The sequence below is a fragment of the Ovis canadensis genome, chromosome 22 (genome assembly GCF_042477335.2).
Source record: "Ovis canadensis isolate MfBH-ARS-UI-01 breed Bighorn chromosome 22, ARS-UI_OviCan_v2, whole genome shotgun sequence".
In the NCBI taxonomy this organism is placed as follows: Eukaryota; Metazoa; Chordata; class Mammalia; order Artiodactyla; family Bovidae; genus Ovis; species Ovis canadensis.
This window is the reverse complement of record NC_091266.1, coordinates 33,457,787-33,479,245: the sequence shown is the minus strand read 5'-3', so window position 1 is coordinate 33,479,245 and position 21,459 is coordinate 33,457,787. Positions and strand designations below refer to the sequence as shown.

The 21,459-nt window shown below is 43.2% G+C and overlaps 1 protein-coding gene across 1 annotated transcript in view; it reads left to right on the top strand.

The window, feature by feature from the left end:
- Positions 1-21,459, top strand: part of PIK3AP1 (phosphoinositide-3-kinase adaptor protein 1) — a 123,921-nt gene that overhangs the window by 68,010 nt on the left and 34,452 nt on the right. Inside the window, exons 7-9 of the mRNA XM_069568182.1 lie at positions 1,503-1,699; positions 4,582-4,771; positions 18,242-18,337. Coding sequence (XP_069424283.1) covers positions 1,503-1,699; positions 4,582-4,771; positions 18,242-18,337 — 483 coding nt within the window. The remainder of the gene's footprint in view (positions 1-1,502; positions 1,700-4,581; positions 4,772-18,241; positions 18,338-21,459) is intronic.

The following is a 21,459-nucleotide window of genomic DNA, read 5'->3' as shown; positions in this document are numbered from 1 at the left end:
AGACCTTCATTCCAAAGATTATATCCTGGTGAATAGGATGCTGGGCTTGTCTTTTCATCTTTTTTTTTTTTTTAGATTTTTTTTCAACATGGACCATTTTTAAAGTTTTTATTGAATTTATTGCAGTATTGTTTCTGTTGTTTATGTTCTGTTTTTTTTGGTTGCAAGGCATGTGGGATGTTAGCTCCCTGACCAGAGATGGAGCCCAAACCCCCGGCATTGTAAGGCAAAGTCTTAACCCCTGGACCACCAGGATGTCCCTGGGTTTGTCTTATTAAAAAGATACATATACATATTTATGTATACACACACACATATATATATGAGACATATGTATATATACATATATTTATCTGTTTATTTATCTACCACTTTGGGGCTTCCCTCACAGCTCCATTGGTAAAGAATCTGCCTGCAATGCAGGAGACCCCAATTCGATTCCTGGGTCGGGAAGATCCCCTGGAGAAGGGAACGGCTACCCACTCTAGTATTCCGGCCTGGAGAATTCCATGGACTGTATAATCCATGGGGTCACAAAGAGTTGGATATGACTGAGTGCCCCTCATTTTCACTTTCACTTTGGGCTTAGAAATCAACTTTTATAAAAATTTAAAAAAGAGATTTGTCCCCAACTTCCCAACACAAACATGTCTGTTTCCTTGGTTGAGTTTGACTTGCTGTATCATGTATTAGTAGGTGGAGGGGCTCATGGGGACCAGTGACTCTCCGGAGTACTTTGTTTCTCAAAAATCAGAAGGTTAATGGACATCCTGGGGTTCGTGTATGTTAATAACATCACTCAAAGCCTGTCCTCAACAAAGAGCTCACTGAAAACCACCTTGTTAATCCTCCCAGGTCCCTTTGCGATAGTATGGAAATATTTTCTAGTTCAAAACTAAAGGTCATGGAACGTCTAGTAACAGCCTCAGGATTACTTGGCGCATGTTATGAAACTGGGCATAAGAGCTAAGAAGATGAATTTCCCACCCCTTGCCCCCCCCGCCCCCCGCCACGCAGTTTGCAGGATCTTAGTTCCCTGACTAGAAATTGAACATGTGCCCACAGTAGTGAAAGCACCGAGTCCTAACCCCTGGACCACCAGGGAAGTCCCAGGATCTCTTTCGTTTAATCAGTATACATAAAGTGGTTATTTTAAAGTGTTCTGAAATTTGAAGAGATGTTCAAAACATGATCCCTGTTGCTCTTCATGGCTGCTTTTTAAAAAAAAACACTTAGAATATCCACATATTTTGAACTGGTGTTATTTCTCAGGATCCTCCAATCCTTTTAGAGAAAGGAGGCAGGATATTAATAATAGATTTGCTAATTAACTGACATACCATTTCTTCTGTCGTCTTCAGCGGTGCCCCAGAGGAAGCCAGTAGGTGTTAGGTCCGTCAGCCAAGGAGCATCTGCTGGGTGCGAGGTCTCCAGTGTCATCTCCATGAGCATGGTGCCCTGGGCTTTCTCTGATCATTTCATTTTGCTTGACAATGTTTCAGATCAAAGGGATGAAGAGCTGCCCACTTTGTTGCACTTTGCTGCCAAGTACGGACTAAAGAACCTCACTGCCTTGTTGCTCACCTGCCCGGGAGCCCTGCAGGCCTACAGTGTTGCCAACAAGCACGGCCACTACCCTAACACCATCGCCGAGAAGCACGGCTTCCGGGACCTGCGGCAGTTCATCGACGAGTATGTGGTAAGGTCAAGGCGGGAGAGGCCCCGGGAATTGGAAATGCACCATGTGGTCCCCAGGGCTGCCTTTGCACCAGACATCTGGGTGGACTTCATCTCTGGCAAGTCCTCATGGGCCTCTGCTGGCAGGGCCAGTATGCGCGGGCTGAAGAGATGAGCCCTGGAGTCACGTGTCGTGCATGTGTGCGTTCTAAGTCACTTCAGTCATGCCCAACTCTTTGCCACCCATGAACCGTAGCCCACCAGGTTCCTCTGTCCATGGGATTCTCCAGGAAACACTGGAGTGGGTTGCCATGCCCTCCTCCGGGGGATCTTCCTCATGCAGGACTGAACGTGGGATCAAACCCGCATCTCTTAACGCCTCCTGCATCGGCAGGCAGGTTCTTTACCACCAGTGTCACCTGGGAAGCCTGGAGTCACATGGATCTGGGTCCAGTTTCCTTATCAATGCTTGTCAGCCACATGACTTTGGGCAAATCATGTATCTATACTCTTTCTCTCTCAGTTTCTTAACATGCAGGAGAAAGATGATAATAGTTCTACTCTTAGGATTGTTTTGAGGATAAAAAGAGATAATGTAGGTAAAGCACTAAGATCCACCCTCAAAGAATTTACAGAGACATCTGCCAAGTGAATCTGCTGAGGGCAGATGCCAACTTCTCTTTCCAGCTGCCTCCTCACTCACCTTCAAGGCACTTGGCAGGTTGTTCCCAGCTGCTTCGCCCACCATCAAGCCCAGATTAACTGTTAAGCTTGGTTCCTTTCTTAGCACTGACCACAGTAAAACTCTGCTTCTGAGGCTACAGGGCGGCCAGCCGTGAGGCCCCACCTCCTGACAACCTCTCTCACTTTCTGAGCCTCTGCCTGTCTTCAGGTTTAACTGCTCCTCTAGTTTAGGATCCACAGATCCTCCTCGATCATTGACTTGGGGGTCCTTCTTGGAGTGTAATCTCATCCTATATCTTGGCCTTGATACACGCCCCCAAATTCCTTCCATTGTTTTGGAGGCAGATGCCCTTTGTGACTCCACCCTTTTCTGGTTTTCTTCCATTTTCACGATTCACAGCAGCAATGCGGAAATAGCTCAGACTCTCATATGAGGCTATGACCTCAAAAGGAACAATGAACACAATTTAGTCTTGTTTTCTACCTCCAGAAAGGAGTGAGCCTGACACCTCCCCAGAAACTTACCTCTCTGCTCTGGACTTGACAATCTACAAGGCAGTGACTCACTGAGATATATAGAGAGGCCTCCAAAATTTGGGGAGTGATTAAATATATTGAATGAGTAGAATAGCATGCGTGCTTATTTGGTGTATCATTGGCACAAATGAAGCTAAAAGGTACTTACAGTCTAGAAGCATTTACTTGGCTTCACTTTGGAGTCAAAAATGTATAACAGGCAGTGTTAGGCTTCCCTGCCAATAGTTTTTGTTAACAGCATACTGTGTTCATATTAGTGACCACTGTTAATTGCATTTATTTGATTGGCAAATGTGTTGTCTCCTTGAGTCCTCCCCACTATTCTTTGAAGTTGACAGTATTGTTATCTTTCTTCAACAAAGGAGGAAAAGGACCTCAAAAGGCAGAGTAGTTGTGCCAAGGGCCCCACACTTGTCTGGGTGGAGATAGGACGTGAACCTCGTTGATGCTAAAGCTGGGGCCTGTTATCCTACTTTGTGTCATAGGGTCGTGGAAAGATGCTTGTCCAGTTTGCACTGAAGTTAATCTGGCTCACATTTGTAGTATCATCTTTGTTCTCAGACTATAATCCCTTCAACCAATGCATCTCCAGCTTTGCCCCCAAAGGTCGCCCCTGCATGTTGTTCACGATTCCAAAGAGCCGTCCCATTTCCTCTTTCCACCATACCAAAACCAAAAGTCAGACTCTGAGTCTCCAACACTTCACAGCTGTCACCTGGTCCGTTCCTTGGGGTTCATCAGGGAACCAATGCAGGGTGTCAAGAGCAGATTAGTGCCCTTGGGGTAGTGATGATGAAAGTGAGGATTTTTGTGGGTCGATGCTGAAATAAGGATTGTGAAACACCAGAGTTTCTTACCAGGAAAAGTTGTGCAGGGGTTTCAGAGAAGTCACCTCTCTGGCTTCACCACCACCTGGAGGCGAAATGACAAAAGGGGGCGGGTCTCTCTGACCTCAGTGCATTTCACCCAAGACCACCTCTCTTTCTGGACACAGGATTTAAAACTGAGGTGGGCACTTTGGAGAAGTGTGCTGTCAGGCACTTTGGAGCAGCCTAATATAAGGAATAAGGACAGGTGAACCAAGTTCCCAAGGGACTTCTGACTATGCAGCTTAGCTGCCTCCCTGTTTAGCCCATTTGAATTTCCATCTGGCTAATCAGCAAAGGTTCCCCCTTTGTGTGCCGTTTGTTCCCATTTGAGGAACCACTCAGGTATGGTAGAAAAGTCAGAAGCCAGGATTGTGGATCCTTGAGTAAGGCATTAGATTTTTCTGAGCTTTGGTTTTCTCATCTATGATCCAGAAGCAGCAGTGGAAAGGATGTCAGGATACACTGCATAAGCACATCCCTAGCCCTTCCCTGACACATCAAAGGCACTCATGAGAAGGTGGTAGATTTGTATCCTTCAGGCATTGGACATTTAACAGATGTCCCCTCTGAATGCCTAACTGCTCCTTGGTGTTGGAGGAAGATACAAAGGTGACAACAAAGGACACAGAACAAAGACTTGAGCCTGGCTCCTCAAGAAGCGTTCAGTCTTGTGGGAAATACAGCCCTGCACACCCAGTTGCAAGCCTGATTCTTGTGAGCCTTTACCCGACTGCCACAAGGCCACTCGCGCACCTGACGCTGCCCAGAGAGCCCAGCTGTGTCAGCGTGCCTGTGGGGCCCCCCTCTCTTTCAGGAAACTGTGGACATGCTGAAGACTCACATTAAAGAGGAGCTGATGCAAGGGGAGGAGGCTGACTCTGTGTATGAGTCCATGGCCCACCTGTCCACAGACCTGCTCATGAAATGCTCCCTCAACCCCGGCTGTGACGAGGACCTGTACGAGTCCATGGCGGCCTTCGTCCCAGCTGCCACCGAGGACCTCTGTAAGTCGCCCGGCTCAGTTCTGCTTCTGTCTTTCTGCTGACAAAAGCGTTTCTTCCTTCTGCTATGTGTGGGGGAAGTCCCTTGCTTACCCTTACCCCAACTCTGGAGAGATGAAGATCCCATTTTACACAAAGTTAGACAGGTCATCATGTACTATGACAAGCAGAATTGTTCTCCAAACTTCCTGCTTTGTTACGGGAAAGTTTAAGCAGGGGCCTGGAAGGCAGACTTGATGAAAAGTGTTGCGTTCAGATCCCAGAAGTGAAATCAGTGGCTTTCGACTCTTATCAGTCCCACCAGCCCCTTTTTTATAGCACACATTCCGTAATGCTCCCCATCCACTACGCTGACGTGAGATTGGTATAATATGACCTATCTGTTAACACACATGAAATTTTTAGAAGTCCAACATTGCCCTGATTGAAATATGGAAGAGAACTAGGAGAGGGATGCTCAGGGTACCCGCACCTGAGGACTGTATCAGGCAGGTGCAGTCACTACCCTCTGAGTCACTGGCGCTGCCACAGTCTCAAATGCTGGCTGACATGTTCATTGTTTCGGTGACTTGGCTCCTGCCAGCAGTGCTGGCATCGATGCCTGGATTTTCCTAAATGGTGAGTGATTTCTCGCATTCTCCTCCCTATTTTTATAGTAACGGGATTCCCGGAAAGTTTAATGTATAGGAAAACCATGCAAAAATACAAGTTGTATTTTATAAATGAAGTAGTTTAGCTTCTAGGCTCAGAAAATTATGAAAACCTTTTTTTTTTTTCCATTAACCTAATTTTACTGGATTAATGTATAATAAACTTATTTCCAAAATATCATATCTCCAGGACATGATTTTTTTTGTAAATTGCTTAGCACATTTTGCCCTTTTTTGTTTATCTTGTTTTATTCAATAGCAAAAATAGCACATTCTTCCAAAAATTGGAAACAGAAATGTAGAACCAAGTTATTAAAAGTCTATGACTCCACTCCACCAACCACTATGGCACTTTAGTTTGGTAGAATTTTTTGCCCATATTTTTCCTTATACCTGCTGACATTAATTTAAAAAATATATACACATGTGTATACGTATAAACAGATCTGTACACATGTGTATAAATACGTATCATAAGCAGTTATTTTTTAAACTCGTGTGTGGGTCTAGCGAAATATTTTAAAGTCATGAGGGACCCAAAATAGCGCTGTCCCCCTGCACTGAAGGTGTTGTAGCCTCTTTCTGCCTTCTGCTCAATGCCAGTCGTGCCCCTGTATCATAGTGACAACCCGAAATACCCTCACAGGTTTTCCAGATACCCTGTAGAGGGCAGTGCCACTCCCCTGGAGAACCACGGGTCTAAATAACATTGGATTTCAATGCACATATCAGCGTTGAAGCAGGAGGACGACACACCCGGCCCTCTAAGAGCCTTCTTTTCATGTTACCATTATTTGCTATGAGATGCTAAGAACTCTGAAACACTGCCTACATCTTTGCTGTCCTTCCCTCTGGTCTAATTAGTGGATTCAAGAAAGACAAGACAAATACTCATCAACACATCTATCAGCTCTTTTGATGGAGGACTTTCTAGAATGAGCTGGATTGAGTATTGCCAACTTTCAGCCTGAGAAGGGATCTGGCCCATAGGGAGTGGAGCCTGATTTTCCCACCTATGGGCAGAGAAACAGACATAGAGAGGGTGTTTTGGAGTCACAAATGTGGGCAGGTTGGGTGGCCAGAAGTGAACCCGATACTGCAGGGCCTTTGACGCTACAACCCCAACACCTGGAAGGTGTGGTACTGTGGTTGTTAAGTGCCTGCCCGTCAGACTGGCTGCTGCTCTGGGGGAGGGGAAGAAAGAGGGAAAGAGTGGTAGAAACTCTCTCCCAGCACCTGACTGGGAGGACTGAGGTGCTGATGGAAGCGCTTCCCAAATGAGCCGTGACCCAGCAGGGAGGTGAGGAGAGAAGGCATCATCCCCACCGCCCGCATCCTCTCCCTCCCTGAAACCTCTAAGCAGCCAGACAGGGGTACTCTTAATTACCTGCACTTTACAAATGGGGAAGCTGAGGCACAGAGAAGTTAAGCAGCTCTCCCAAGGTCTCACAGCTAATAAGTGGTACAGCTCAGGTTTGAACCCAGGTCTCTCTGTCTCTAGGACTACATTCCTTACTCCGTGCCAGAAATTTTCATCTAAAATCACAAATTTGTAGTCCTGGTTTCTTTTCAGAAAAACCATCCAGCAGCTCCAGCCAGGCTTCCTGTTTCTGTGGCCCAGATGTTGGCTCATGGAACAGCCTCTGGTGCCCTCTGGCCCTTGCACACCCATCCCTCTCTCCATGGGCCCAGCAAGCAATTCTGGAGCGTTGGTGTTTCAGCCACTTACCACTCCCCACTGTTTGTGAGAAAGCGGGGTGCAGGGGAGACACAGTCCTTTGCGATCTGGAACACAGGCCCACTCACGAAAGAACATCTGGAGAACAGGAAGTACCCCTGTGGGAAGCCAGAGACCGCGCATCAGCATTTCTGCCCTGGGTCCCTGCGGTGGAGCAGTTGGACAATGAGAGAAGCCCCCACTTGACTGGCAGTTGATTTAGTGTTGACAGAGAGCCTTAACCCCCGTTATGCCTCTAGATGCTCCAGCACACTAATCCGCCTACCACATCGGTGCTGAGCTGGCGGGGACACTAAGGGCGGCCATCCCACTCCTCCTGGTCTACCAGGCCTCTCACAGCAGGAGCCCTGAGCCCCTGCAGCACTTTCCAAGGCAGCAGAGTGCTAGGGTGATTGTCTGGTCTGCGGCCAGTTGGCAACTTGTAAAGTTACATGGGGCCAGGATAGGGTGAGGGGAGATTCTGGTTGCCTTGGAGCTAGCAGGAGGCCACAGACGGGCAGGCTATAAGATTTGGCTGTTTGGGGAATGGGCAAAGGAAAGCCAGTGCATTTTTCACTTTCCAGATCATATAAACTCTGAATTTTCTGAATGTAGATATGATTTGTGTTTCTGTCTGTGGTTTAACCTTGAGAATGACTACTGGCCCAGAAGCAGCAGTCACTGGTACCTGGGGAGGAACCACTTATTTTACTACCGGTGGCCAGCAACTCTAGGAGAGAAGGCAGGTTAGGTTATAAACAAGAAAGGCAAGCCGATCAATCTAAGACGTATGTTTATAACAGCAACCAGCACAGTTATCACTGGGAACATCTGCCTTTCGTGTCAGTGCTTTTATGTCTGCGATAAAATCTGTGATCATCCTGGGGCTTGGCGGATAATCATCTTCATTTTAAAGAGAAATGGGCACTAAGGTGCCCAAACTAAGTAACTTTAAGTCCCGTCGAGAGAGAACTGGGTCAGGAAGCTGGGTCTGCAGACTCCCAGGGATCCAGGCTCTCAGCTGCCCACTGGGTTGGAGGACCCTCCTGGCCTGCCCTTCCTCTCACATCTACACTTGCCCGCCCTGGGACAGATTCTTGCAGGAGAGTTATTTCTAAATGGAATAGCGGAAGTTATCAGCGTCTTGCTTTGTTACAATTCAACCCTAGAAACTGAAAATAAATATATTAAGGAAACTAGGCTGTGTTTATTCACTAACTGACTCACTGGCTCATTCACTCATCCTCTCACAGGACAACATGATGGGTGCAGCTAGGCCAGCTCATACCGTTGCTCCAGAGTTCATCTAACTGTGTTGGGACAAATCTGCCCCTTTCTCTTTTTTTATTTTTATTTTTTAACAGCAAAAACATTTTGTATTGGGGTATAGCCAGTTAACAATGCTGTGATAATTTCAAGTGAACAGTGAAGGGACTCAGCCATACATATGTCTATTCTCCCCCAACCCCTTCTCCCATCCAGGCTGGCACATAACGTTGAGCAGAGTTCCATGTGCTATACAGTAGGTTTTTGTTGGTTATCTATTTTAAATCTTCCCCTTTCTGACTTAAGTTTTGGAAAGGGGTTAGTAATAAGGTCCCCAAAGGGAAGCCAAATAACTACTAAGTAGGGAGGTTGTCAGAGAGGCTCCCAGTGTTGCATGAAAGGAGCTGGGGTGTTGAGTTCTGATCCTGAGATTTGGGGGCCCTTCCCCTGGACTTGTGCGTATGCGTGCATGTACACACACACACACACACACACTTCTCACCATCGCTGTCTTTAGTTTAGATATGCTGCCACCAAGTGGTAGCTACATGTGTTTGTTATGGACTTTTCAGCTTGCTCCCAATTCTCTTGAAAAGTTTGTGTTCAAGAGCCCCACAGACTTACACCATCATGTTCCACACCATACTATATAATAAATTAGTGTTTTTAGGGTAAGCTTATGGAAACACTAAACGAAAGTTATGGCACAGCTCTCTCTGGGTGACTTCACTATGTGTTGATCTTTTTCTCATTTACCTCTTTTGCTTCTGTCTTTGCCTTCAGAGAATGGTACAGTGGTCCTGTCGGTCCTTTGACTTAGGTAATACATTTAGGTCACTTTGTTGAGGCTCTGGGTGCTAAGGCCTCAGGAGCCTCTTCTGGGTCCAGCTGTTTCCCAGGTAATCCACTTGCGGAGTTAGCGCTGCTTGAGTATCTCAGAGGATTGTCCTCCTCCATCAGGAGAAAGGAAAGAAAGGAGAAAGATACGGTATCTTGCTACTGGAAACTAAACTCACACGTGCCACTCTAAGCCATCCTAGAAGGCTGCTCCGCTTCTGGGACTCCTGCTTTGAACCTTCCTCTTGCGCCCCTGCTCGCTCCACCTGGTTCTGTGCATCAAGTTTGCCTTCAGTTGGGAGAGCCAACTCAGCCCAAGCTAATGGCCCAAGCTAACTAACACGCTGACTTCTCTTAGCAGCCTCCTTGGTAACTGGTGTCTTTGTAACAGATCATCTCCAGTAGTGTTTTCTCGACCTGAGCTCTCTGGTTACAGTCTCTCTCTGCCAGCTGGGTCCCCTCTGAGGTGGGGCATAGCTGGGCCCAGTGAAGGTCCTCACAGCCCTGCCGTGTAAGATCTGAGCCCCCTTGAAGGACCATTTGTAAGCAGATCATTAAGTTACTGAAACATGCTGCCTTGCCCACCTGCGCACTTTTCTCTCAGGATCTTCCTTCCTGCAGCCGCATGAGTTCTTACCCGCAGGGAACTCACTCTGAGGCAGGGCTGGCCCTTCTTGTCTTGTCTGGGGCTGAAACTGACCTAGTGAAGCCAGGGGAGCCTCAAGACACTTCTGACCTCTGTAGCTTTTCCCTCTTTTAGATGTACAAGAACTGTTGCAAATATAGGCACTTAGTGAAAGAGCACTGGATTGAATGATTTCAGGTTAATTAAGTTAAACTCCTCACCACCAGCAGCGACCTTGCCCCGCCTCTGCAGCTGCACAGCTGTGGGCAGGCCTTCCTCAGGGCACTGCCCACAAGTCAGTTTGCAACTGGACATGTACTTGTTTCTCTGGCTACCTGCTCCTACTAACATTAGCAAGTATCATCCGCAGGCCCTACACCACAGATATTTGATTATTTCTTGACTTTGAGGGTTGCCAGAAAATAAGAAGTCATCGTAGATATTGTGGTGTGAAATTATTTGTCAACATTACAACACAAGGACTTCACTTCTCTAACAGGTGGTAGTGAGATATCTGTGAGATGCCCCCAAAGGTGGGACATCTGTGGCCACTCCTGGCTGCCCATTTTTTTTGCTTTGTCTTCATCCATCTGCCCGTGCTGGTCCGGCTGCCTGCATTGCCCTTCTCTTGTCTCAGCTTGGAAAATGCCCAGATCCCTCCACAGCCATGTATTCATTTGCTTCTTCCTCGTTAGTCTGTTCACTTTCACATTCATTCAACAACATTTATCAATCCACTCAAGTGTTTAAGTCACCGCACCAGGTGACAAGGAGTCAGCAAATAAGCCAGTATGGTCCCTGCCTTCTAACACTTCCCTTCTTGTGGGAGAGCTGGTTATTAAACAAAGAGACTGCCTGCTGCTGCTGCTGCTGCTACTAAGTCGCTTCAGTCACGTCTGACTCTGTGCGACCCCATAGACGGCAGCCTACCAGGTTCCCCCGTCCCTGGGATTCTCCAGGCAAGAACACTGCCTAACTGAACATATAACTACAAACTGTGACAGTGCCGCAGAGGAAAGCGACATGATGCCCTCTAGAGGGTAGCTAGTAGAGAATGGATCTTAGCAAGTCATAGTACCCACTGCACCCCACCAGCAAACTGACCTGTGAACGCCTTCCTGCAGGGCAGAGGGTATGTGTGCTCACCAGGAGCACCCCATTGAGGCCCTGCTTGTCTGCTAAGAAATTCACAGAACTTGACACACTGCTTCTCCTAACCTTTTCATGTTAGCCTCTTCTTTGTCACTGCAAATCACCTCTCAGTCTCTCTGATTTCAGACTACAGTTCGCCTCTCTCTGTCCGTGTGTCCCCATCTCTGTGCCTCCCCTCCACAACTCCCTCTTCCCCTCTGTCTCTCTCCTTCTCCCCTCCTCTGACTCCCACGTCTGCATGTGTGTGACTGTCTCTTTCTCTCTGTCCCTATTTCTGCCTCTCTGCCACTGCCTCTCTCACCTTCCCCTCCCTTCTCCGTGAGGGTATCGGAAGGTTGGACTTTCCTGTTGACGTGGTCAGTCATAGCCATCCTTCTACCTGTGCGCAAATAGAACCAATCAGGTTTCACATTTGTTTGTTTGTTTTCAACTGTTTCACCATGCAGCTCCTTGCTCTAAGCCTCTTTTCTATTCACAATAGCACTTGCTGGGGTGGGGGGGGGGGGGGAAGCCTTTGGCCAGTTTTCAGGGTTTGAGAGCCTTTCCAGAAGAACAGTCACTCAGTATCTGATATTTTACTGTATTATATACTCAGATTAGGTTTTCTATTAAATTAGTAACACATAATCTGGATGGAGTTTCCACCGCGGCTAAACAATCTAGATTTATGTCCCAGGAAGAGTATCACATGAGCGTCTTTGAAAATTCATTATTGCTCTTGACTCGTTCCTTAATTAAGTGCCTGCCTGCCTTCACTCATCTGTTCAGCTTCTTTCTTCCCAGGAATGGTTTCTCTGGGATCAACTTCTGTAAAAAACTATAGTGTAACTCTGCAGCTGGCTTTCCCAGAAGGAGACTGTGGCCCCAGAATCTCCTTGTTATTGTTTTGGGTTGGGTTTTTTTTTTTCCCCAATGAAATGAAAGAACTCTGCATTTTTTCCTTAGATCAGCAGGTTTCAGCACATTTCAGTTTATTTTTTCTGACCAGTGGTGAAGGTTAAATGCTTAGAATCTGAAGTACAAGCCCTGAGCATCCAGGGATGCAGGATCTGTTGCTGTCGCTGTCCTTTTCAAACTGTCCTTTGTCTGGAAACTGACTCCATTCACCTCTAGAATTTCCTATGTATTTCAGTTACTCATGTGTTACTGTATGCTTGGGTTGTGTGCACACATGGGTTGTCAAATTTAGAGTCTGAGGGTTTGAACTGTCATTAACTTGAAACAACCAGGAGCTTTTTCTTTTCTTTGTTCTTACGAAGGTAGTATCTGCTACTACTTGGACTTACTGCCTAATACAGCTGTGGCAAATAGTGTTTTAAAAATAATTTCCACATCAGGTAGCTGGTGTTGAGGTCCTGGGAAGCTGTGTTGAGAAGGATCCTGAGGCCACAAAGAAGGTAGTGACTGAATAAAGATATTTACCTTGAATACAGAGTAGTGGTGTGGAGGCCAGTGTGTATCTGCTATTCCTTGTCTAATTTAAAGATTGTTTTGTTTTGTTGTTGTTTATTCGCTAAATCATGTCTGACTCTTTTGTGACCCCATGGACTATAGCCCACCAGGCTGTTCTGTCCATGGAATTTTCCAAGCAAGAATACTGGAGTGGGTTGCCATTTCCTTCTCCAGGGGATCTTCCCAACTCAGGGATCAAACTCGCATCTCTTGAATTGGCAGGCAGATTCTTTACTGTTGAGCCACCAGAATAGCCAATTCAAAGATACTGATGCAGTCCAGCAGTTAACACTTCATGTTTTCACTGCAAGTGGCATGGGTATGATCCCAGGTCAGGGAAATGAGATCCTGTGTGCCCTACCATGTGGCAAAAAAAAAAAGTACTCATGACAAACCTATGTGATATGTACTATTATTGATGCAGAAAGCTTAGTTTCTCTGTACACCAGTACTAAATCAGATCTCAGAGACAGAGTTTTGGGTGAAGTAGAAAAGGATAGCTTTATTGCTTTGCCAGGCAAAGGAGGACATAGTGGGTTGATGCCCTCAAAACTAAGTTTCCCAACTTGGAGAAGATAGAGGTTTTATAGTAAAAGTGAGAGTGATCAGCTTGTGAACACTCTTCTGATAGGTTGGTGATGAGCTAAGTAGAAGTCAGCATTGTCAACCTTCAGAGTCAACTGGCCTGGGGTCTACATGCTTATGGGCAGCACTTCTCCCACCTGGAAGGAGTTTCAGTATCTGCAGAAGAGCTCAAAGATAATGTTGTGTGTATCCACTGATGGGGAAACAGGACCTTGTCCCAAGGCTCTTTTGACTGTTTCTCCCTGGTCTCACATCTCCGCCCTTCCCTGATTAACAACTGCTTGAATCTGCCGTTTGGAACTCCAGGAAGGTCATGGAGGCTGAATGAAGGCTGTTTCCTATAATCAATGAAACTGGGGCACAGAAAGGCTCTGTGTCCAGGAGCCCCACAGGGCCCTGCAAGGTATCATTATTATCACCATTTTAGAGACAGGAAAATGAACCTGAGAGGAAGTAAACAACTTGGCCCAAGATCATCTGGGCAAAGAGTTAATGTAACAGCTTTCATTTCCCTTCTCCAGGAGAATTTGACCTTCATTGGCTTCCGCTCTGTTACCCTGGTAACCTGATAAGAGCCATATGTCAATTATGTCTCTAGGCAACATTGCCTATGATAAAAATGACTCCTAATTGGTTGGCAAATTGCCTCTGGAACTAGGAGGAATTGTATGTAAACTATAAATACTTGAAAAGGGCACCATACAGTGGGCTTCCCTGAAGGCAGTGTCTCTGGATGCCTCTTAAGGGGACCTTGGAAGCTGTGCCTCAGGAGGTGCTGATGTAACTCAGGAGTTGCAAGATGCTGCTCCTCTGAGACACCAGGACATCTCCTCCACCTGCCTGATATGGCTCTGGTTTCCTTGCATGAGAGTTGCGAGACTGGCCAGAGACTCCCTGAATGAGGAAGGCTACTTGGTACTGTCCTGCTGGTCTGTATCCTCCAACCTTCTGAGTAGGTTGGCGCCAGCATAGCTCATGGTCATTTCTAAGTCCCAGTGATCAGCTGGATCTCAAAGTTGGATCTAGAAGTGAATTGGCCCAGAGTGTTGCAGTCCTGCAGTCAGAAGTGGAACAATCAAAATTGGAACCTATGCATTCCGACCCAAATGCCCATATCTGTCACCATCCAACTAGGGTGCCTCAAGGAGGAGAAATAATTCTACAAATGTCTCAAGACTGATGTTTATCTGATCCTAGTTTGTCTACTTGCAAAACTATGCTCTTAACCACCAATGAAGGCGTGATTATAGAATAAAAAGATGTGTTTGTCACAGGTAACCCTGCCTCGTTCATCAAACCCATGGAGGCATGGCTCAGGAGACTTCCCGGAAGGTGACTTGATAGTGTAGGCGGACAAGAAGGGGTCAGTGTAGGTCATTCCCACAGCGTGAGCTTGCATTTCTTCCTCTCCTTTTCTCATCTATTTCCCTCCTCTCTGTTCTTCTCCTTTTAAAAAACAAAACAAAACGAACTTTTGAACTACTTTTAGATTTTGAGAAAAGTTACAAAAATGTTACCCTTCTTGTATGCCTTTCATCCAGATATCTCAGATAGTAACATCTTACATAACCACAGTTACTAAAGCTGTGCAATGAACATTGGTGCAATACCGCCAACTAAACTCTAGACCTTGTTCAAATTTCACCAGTTTTTCCCCAAGGCTCTTTTTCTGTTCGTAGGTGGGACTAGATGCTGATCCTAGAAAGGAAGCCGCAGTGTCTGCTGTTGTTCATAACGACAGTTCCTCAGTCATTCCTCCTCTTGGATACTTTGGAAGAACACCAATCAGTTATTTTGTAGAATGCCCTTTAGTTGGGTTTGTCAGACACTTTCTATGAGTGGACTGGGTGAGGTTATAAGTTTTGAGCACGAATACCATAGCGTCCTCCTCCATGCATTGTATTAAGGGATCATGATGTTGATATGTCTTATTACTGGGCTCATTCTTTTCTTCTCTCTTTCCTTTCTTAGCTTCACAAAAAACTCAGCACGTTAAGATGGGGTCATAGTGCCAGGACAGAAGCCCTCATCCTTATTCTAGAAGTGTGAGAGATCCAGCCAGGGATGCTCTGGATGCCTTCATTTTTCTTCTACATTTTGTTTTTCTAACTCTTTGTAGCTCCTTTAGTTTTTCAGCTGTGTCTTGAATATGGAAATCAGTTCTGTCAAACTGAACTTTGTTAGTGAAATAGCCAGGCCATGTGTGACTCTTTTACTACTTTCAGTGGGGGCGACCGATTATACGTGTGAGGTTTGCACTCTGGTGTTGCCAGCCTGGGAGGTTTGATTATTGGTGATCGAAACTGTCCTGATGCTGCTCTACCCTCACCAGATTCTTAGAGATGCTGGAGCCTGAGGGGGCTGTGGTTCCTGGAGGATGCAGCACTGGGTGTAACAGAGCCCAGTGATAAGCCCATCCTCATCTCTAGGAGTGTCTGATGCAAGCAAGTCTTTCCTACAGGGTCTTTTCCTCTATATTTTATTGCTTTGTGAATTAGGAGTTTCAAAAGTTGGCTGGGTCAGGGTCAGGCAGCTGAGGGGTGAAGGTGTATAGGGATAGGAGTGGGGAGGGTAGAGGAGGGCCCTGTGACCAGCAGGGCACATCTGTATGGTATGTCTTTCTAACTTCATGGGGAACTACTGCTGCTAAGTCACTTCAGTCGTGTCCGACTCTGTGCGACTGCATAGATGGCAGCCCACCAGGCTCCCCTGTCCCTGGGATTCTCCAGGCAAGAACACTGGAGTGGGTTGCCATTTCCTTCTCCAATGCATGAAAGTGAAAAGTGAAAGTGAAGTCTCTCAGTCGTGTCCGACTCTTTGTGACCCCATTGACTGCAGCCATAGGCTCCTCCATCTGTGGGATTCTCCAGGCAAGAGTACTGGAGTGGGGTGCCATTGCCTTCTCTGCTTCATGGGGAAAGTGTTCCATAAAACCACAGTTAAGCAATTTAAATAGAAATCTCAAATAAGCAGAATTTCTCTTGTCTTCAGTTTTTATGAAATGGATTGTGAGTTCTTCTCTGAAATTTATTTTTAAAATACTTTAAGGTATGTTTCAGGATCAGTACAGTTATCTCAATCTCTACAGTTTATTTTATAGAATGCAGTGTTGACCAGAGATGTTCACTGAGTTAATAGTTTTCACATTTGGAATCACAGGGCTTTGGACTAAAGGGTATCAAGGTAGATTATATTCAATGTAATGTCTTTACTACATTTATTTCAAGAAACATTAAACTGAAAAAGTAAAAAAAAAGGAAAGGAATTGGAAAAAAGATTCATCAAGGGTATATATTTCTTTTTTTTTTTTTGTCTCAGATCTTTTTTTTTTTAAACTACATATTATATCCCCCTATGAGCCTCTTCTAGAACCTAATTGTCCTCCCTCCCAGAGGTAACCACTACCATGAATTTAGCATTTACCCTTTCCAGCATGTCAGCAAGTTTTCATATGTTTACTAGATATTTGTGAATTCATAAACCACATGTAGTATCATTTTACAGGTCTTAAAATTTATGTAAACTACTATATATACTGCAAAGTGCCTTACATAAAATACTTTATATAAAATGCATTTATATACTACGAACACCAGTTTGCAACTTTTTCACTCAATATTGTGTCTTGTTTTATGGTCACAAAGTTTATATTTTGATTATCAAAAGATCATCAAAGTTTGAAATAAGGTAGAGTAAAAAGCTATGCTATGTAATAATGCCATATCTGCTCACTGGAAAGTTTAAAAATCAGTATTTTTATAATTATATCAATAACCTGGTAATTGACAGGTGAGCCATAATTTATTTTTTAATAACCTAAAATTATTTTTGCTTTGGGAATCTAATTGTACAGACTTGATCATAGTTGCCTAGACCTTAAAGTGTTGATAGGGTTCTTCTCATATATGAATGCAACACAAGCCTCTGTGGATAATCTGGAAGACAAAGAAAAGTGTAAAATAGAAAATCAAATGTTCACAGTCTGAATTGTCCATGATCTCCATATACTAATTCAGAAATAGTCACTATATGCATTTTGATGTATTTTTTTTCCAGGCTTTCTTCTGTGTATATGCAAATATTTTGTTTCAAAACTAGAATTATGTCATCTGAAGTTCATTATCCTTAACATGATTTTATGAACATGAGGCCTCTTTTCAGTGAACATTCTTGGGAAATGTGATATAAATATAAATTTTTCATACAGATTCACCAGATTGTATTTAACAGGTCCCCAAAGATTAAAGTAGTAGGAAACAGTATATCTATGTATAGTGATTAAATTCAAATGATGTTTTTTCTCAAAGCATAGTATTCAAATTACATATTTTGCCTAAGGAAACAAATCCCCAGTAATTGTATGATATGACTTACTGAATGCAAACTCTTGATAATATCAAAGCTCTACTTTCAAACACAAGGCTGTAATTTTGCTCCCAAAATGCATACTTCAGAGTCATAAAGTAACAGCTACAGCTGGTTACTCAGGCTTAAGTAGAATCTGCTACAGTAATTGAATAGTTTTCACATAGTTTTGGTCTCCATGGGTTTATGCTTAATAGTGAAAAATCAAAGGTCTGTGAACTTCCTCCTTATAAATGACCAATTACATGGATGACCTAAAAAGAGTTTGTTTATGAGATGGTACTAGAGTAGCTCCAATACATGCTTTTAACTGTAACAAAATGGTTCATAGTTTAAATAAATTACAATTTATCTATTCTTTGTTGTTTTTGCTTCCAATTTTTTTTCTGTCATGCAAAAGACTACAATTATATATTTAAAAATTAAGCCTATTCTTTCCAATGCAAATGAGCGTATTTATACCTTTTGAGTCCTGTAGTCCAGGAAAGGGCCTGAAGATTGTAAATATTGTTTTCGTTTATACCCAATACTTACTAGGTAGCCTTACAGAGTAGGTAAATTAAATGGATGCATGATTGCATGGATCCATGGATGCATGGATGATTAGATGGATGGATGGATAGATGGATGGTTTAATCAATTCTTGAATCTCTTAATTTGTCAAAACTTGTATTGGGCTGGCTAAAAAGTTTGTTCGTTTTCCATAAGATGTTACACAAAAAACTGGAACAAACTTTTTTGGCCAAACAATGTATCCATTTATAAAATGTCTTTGCACGTGTGGAAGAACAACATATAAATTCTTAGTCTCCTTTTCCTTCTAGATGTTGAGATGCTTCAGGCCAGTACATCTAATCCAATCCCCAGGGATGGTTTCTCTCGGACTACTAAAGACTCTATGATTCGCAAGTTTTTAGAAGGTAAGTTGCATCAGTGAACAGAAAAGCAAAAAGAAGGAAAAAGAAACAAATGTAGACATTGCCTGGGTACCTATGAGGGTTCTCCACTCAACAAATGTACATGGCACGTGGTGTGATAGGAGATCCATGAGCTCCCCCATCAGCCTGTTACAAGTAAGCCAGAAGTTCCCACCAGTGGAACCATTGCTTTAGGTAAACAAGTTGCCTTTAGCAAGACCTCTTTTGAAATACACAGGTTCATTTTTATTTGACCAAAATTTCATGAGTACCTACTATAAGCAAAGAACTATTTTAGATACTGGGCTAGGGTCACAAAGGAAAATAAGATATGATCAATACCCTCAAGAGACTTTGCTTTCTGGTGAAGGAGGAGAGCATGGGGGACATACATAGGTTAAAGGTTGCATTAAATCAAGGCTGTATTGTATAGTGATTTTATATATATATATATATATATATATATATATATATATATATATATATGCCAGTTTTCCCACTATTTATGAAGACATTGTCTTTGCCTCCCTTTGTATTCTTGGCTCCTTTGTCATAAATAATTGATCATATAAGCATGAGTTTATTTTTGACTTTTGATTCTTTTTCATTGGTCTACAGTGGTCTGTTAAGCATCTGCCTACAATGCGGGAGACCCAGGTTCGATCCCTGGGTTGGGAAGATCCCCTGGAGAAGGAAATGGCAACCCACTCCAGGACTCTTGCCTGGAAAATCCCATGGACTGAGGAGCCTGGTAGGCTACAGTCCATGGGGTCGCTAAGAGTCGGACATGACTGAGCGACTTCACTTCATTTCATACTGTTTTGATTACTGTAGCTTTGTAGTATAGTTTGAAATCAGGGAGTATGATACTTTCAGCTTTCTTCTTCTTTTTCGAGATTACTTTGGTTATTTGGGGTCTTTTATGTTTCTGTACACATTTTAGAATTATTTGTCCAAATTCTGTGAAAAATGCCATTGGTATTTTGATAGAGGTTGCATTGAGTCTATAGATTGCCTTGGAGAATATGGTCATTTTAGCTATATTGATTCTTCAAATCCATGAATGTGGTATATCTTTCCATTTGTTTGTGTTGTCTTCAATTAGTTTCATAAACATCATAATGTTCAGAGTACAGATCTTTTACCTCCTTGGTTAGATTTATTCCTAGGTATTTTATTCTTTTTGATGCAGCTTTTAATGGGATTGTTTTAATTTCCCTTTCTCACAGTTCATTATTAGTGAATGCAACAGATTTCTGTATATTAATTTTGAATTTTGTAACCTTACTGAATTCATTTACTAGTTCTAATAGCTTTTTTATGGCACCTTTAGGATTTCCTGTATACAGTCTCATGTTATCTGCAATCAGTGACAGTTTTTCTTTTTCTTTTCTGGTTTGGATTCCTTTTATTTCTTTTTCTTATGTGATTACTATGACTGGGACTTCCAATACTATGTTGTATGAAATTGTCTTGTTCCTGATCTTAGTAGAAATGATTTCAGCTTTTCACCATTTGTATGATGTTAGCCATATGATGTGGCCTTTATTATGCCAAATTATGTTTCTTCCATACCCATTCTGTTAAGAGTTTTTAAAAATTATAAATGGATGTCAGATTCTGTCAAAAGCTTTCTATGCATCCATTGAAATGATTACACAGTTTTATTCTTTAAGTTGTTAATATGACTTATCACATTCACTGATTTGCAGATACTGAATCTTTTTGCCTCCCTTGGATTAAACCCCACTTCATCATGATGCATGATCCTTTTAGTGCATTGTTGAATTCCATTTGCTAATATTTTGCTGAGGGCAATTTTGCATCTATGTTCATCAAGGATATTGACCATAATTTTCTTTTTCGTGGTGTCTTTGTCTGCTTTAGGTGTCAGTGTGATGCTGGCCTCATAGATGAATTCAGAAGCATTCCTTCCTCTGCAAATTTTTGATGTGAACTCTTCTCTAAATGTTTTCTAGAATTTACTTATAATCTGTCTGGTCCTGGACTTTTGTTTGTTACAAATTTGTGAAGTTACTGCTTCAGTTTCATTCTTTTAAAAAAAATAAATTTATTTATTTTAATTGGAGATTAATTACTTTACAATATTGTATTGGTTTTGCCATACATCAACATGAATCTGCCACAGGTATACACGTGTTCCCCATCCTGAACCCCCCACCCTCCTCCCTCCCCATACCATCCCTCTGGGTCATCTCAGTGCACTAGCCCCAAGCATCCAGTATCATGCATCGAACCTGGACTGGCGATTCTTTTCATATATGATATTATAGTCAGTTTCATTCTTGATAATTGGTCTGTTCATATTTTCAATTTCTTCCTGATTAAGTCTGGGAAGATTGTATGTTTCTAGGAATTTATCAATTTCTTCTAGATTGTCCATTTTATTGATGTATAATTGTTTGTAGTAATCTCTTGTGATCCTTTGTATTTCTGTGATATCAGTTGTAACTTCTCTGGTTTCATTTCTGATTTTATTTATTTGGGACTTCTTTCTTTGTTTCTTGATGAGTATGGCTAAATACTTACCAGTCTCTATTTTATTTATTTTTGCTCTTATCTTTATTGTTTCTCTCCCTCTACTAACTTTAGGCTTTGTCATTCTTTTTCTAATTCCTTTAGGTGTAAGGTTAAGTTGTTTATTGGAGACTTTTCTTGCTTCCTGAGGTAGGCCTGAAGCTCCCTCTTAGAACTGCTTTTGATATGTTGCCTAGATTTTGGATTATTGTGTTTCCATTTTCATTTGTCTCTAGGTATTTTTTATTTCCTCTTTGATTTCTTCGGTGATCCATTGGTTGTTTAGTAGAATATTGTTTAGCTTCCTTTTTTTTTTTTTTGCAGTGTTTCTTGTAGTTGATTTCTGCTTTCATCCTGTTGTACTTTGGAAGATACTTGATACAATTTAAATCTTTATAAATTTATTGAGGCAAGTTTTGTAGCCTATCATGTGATCTACCCTGGGGAATAGTCCGTGTGTACTTCAAAGTGTGTCTTCTTCTCCTTTTGGATTCAATGTTCTATCAGTCAGTCAGTCAGTTAGTTCAGTTGCTCAGTCATGTCCGACTCTTTGTGACCCCACGGACTGCAGCACGCTAGGCTTCCCT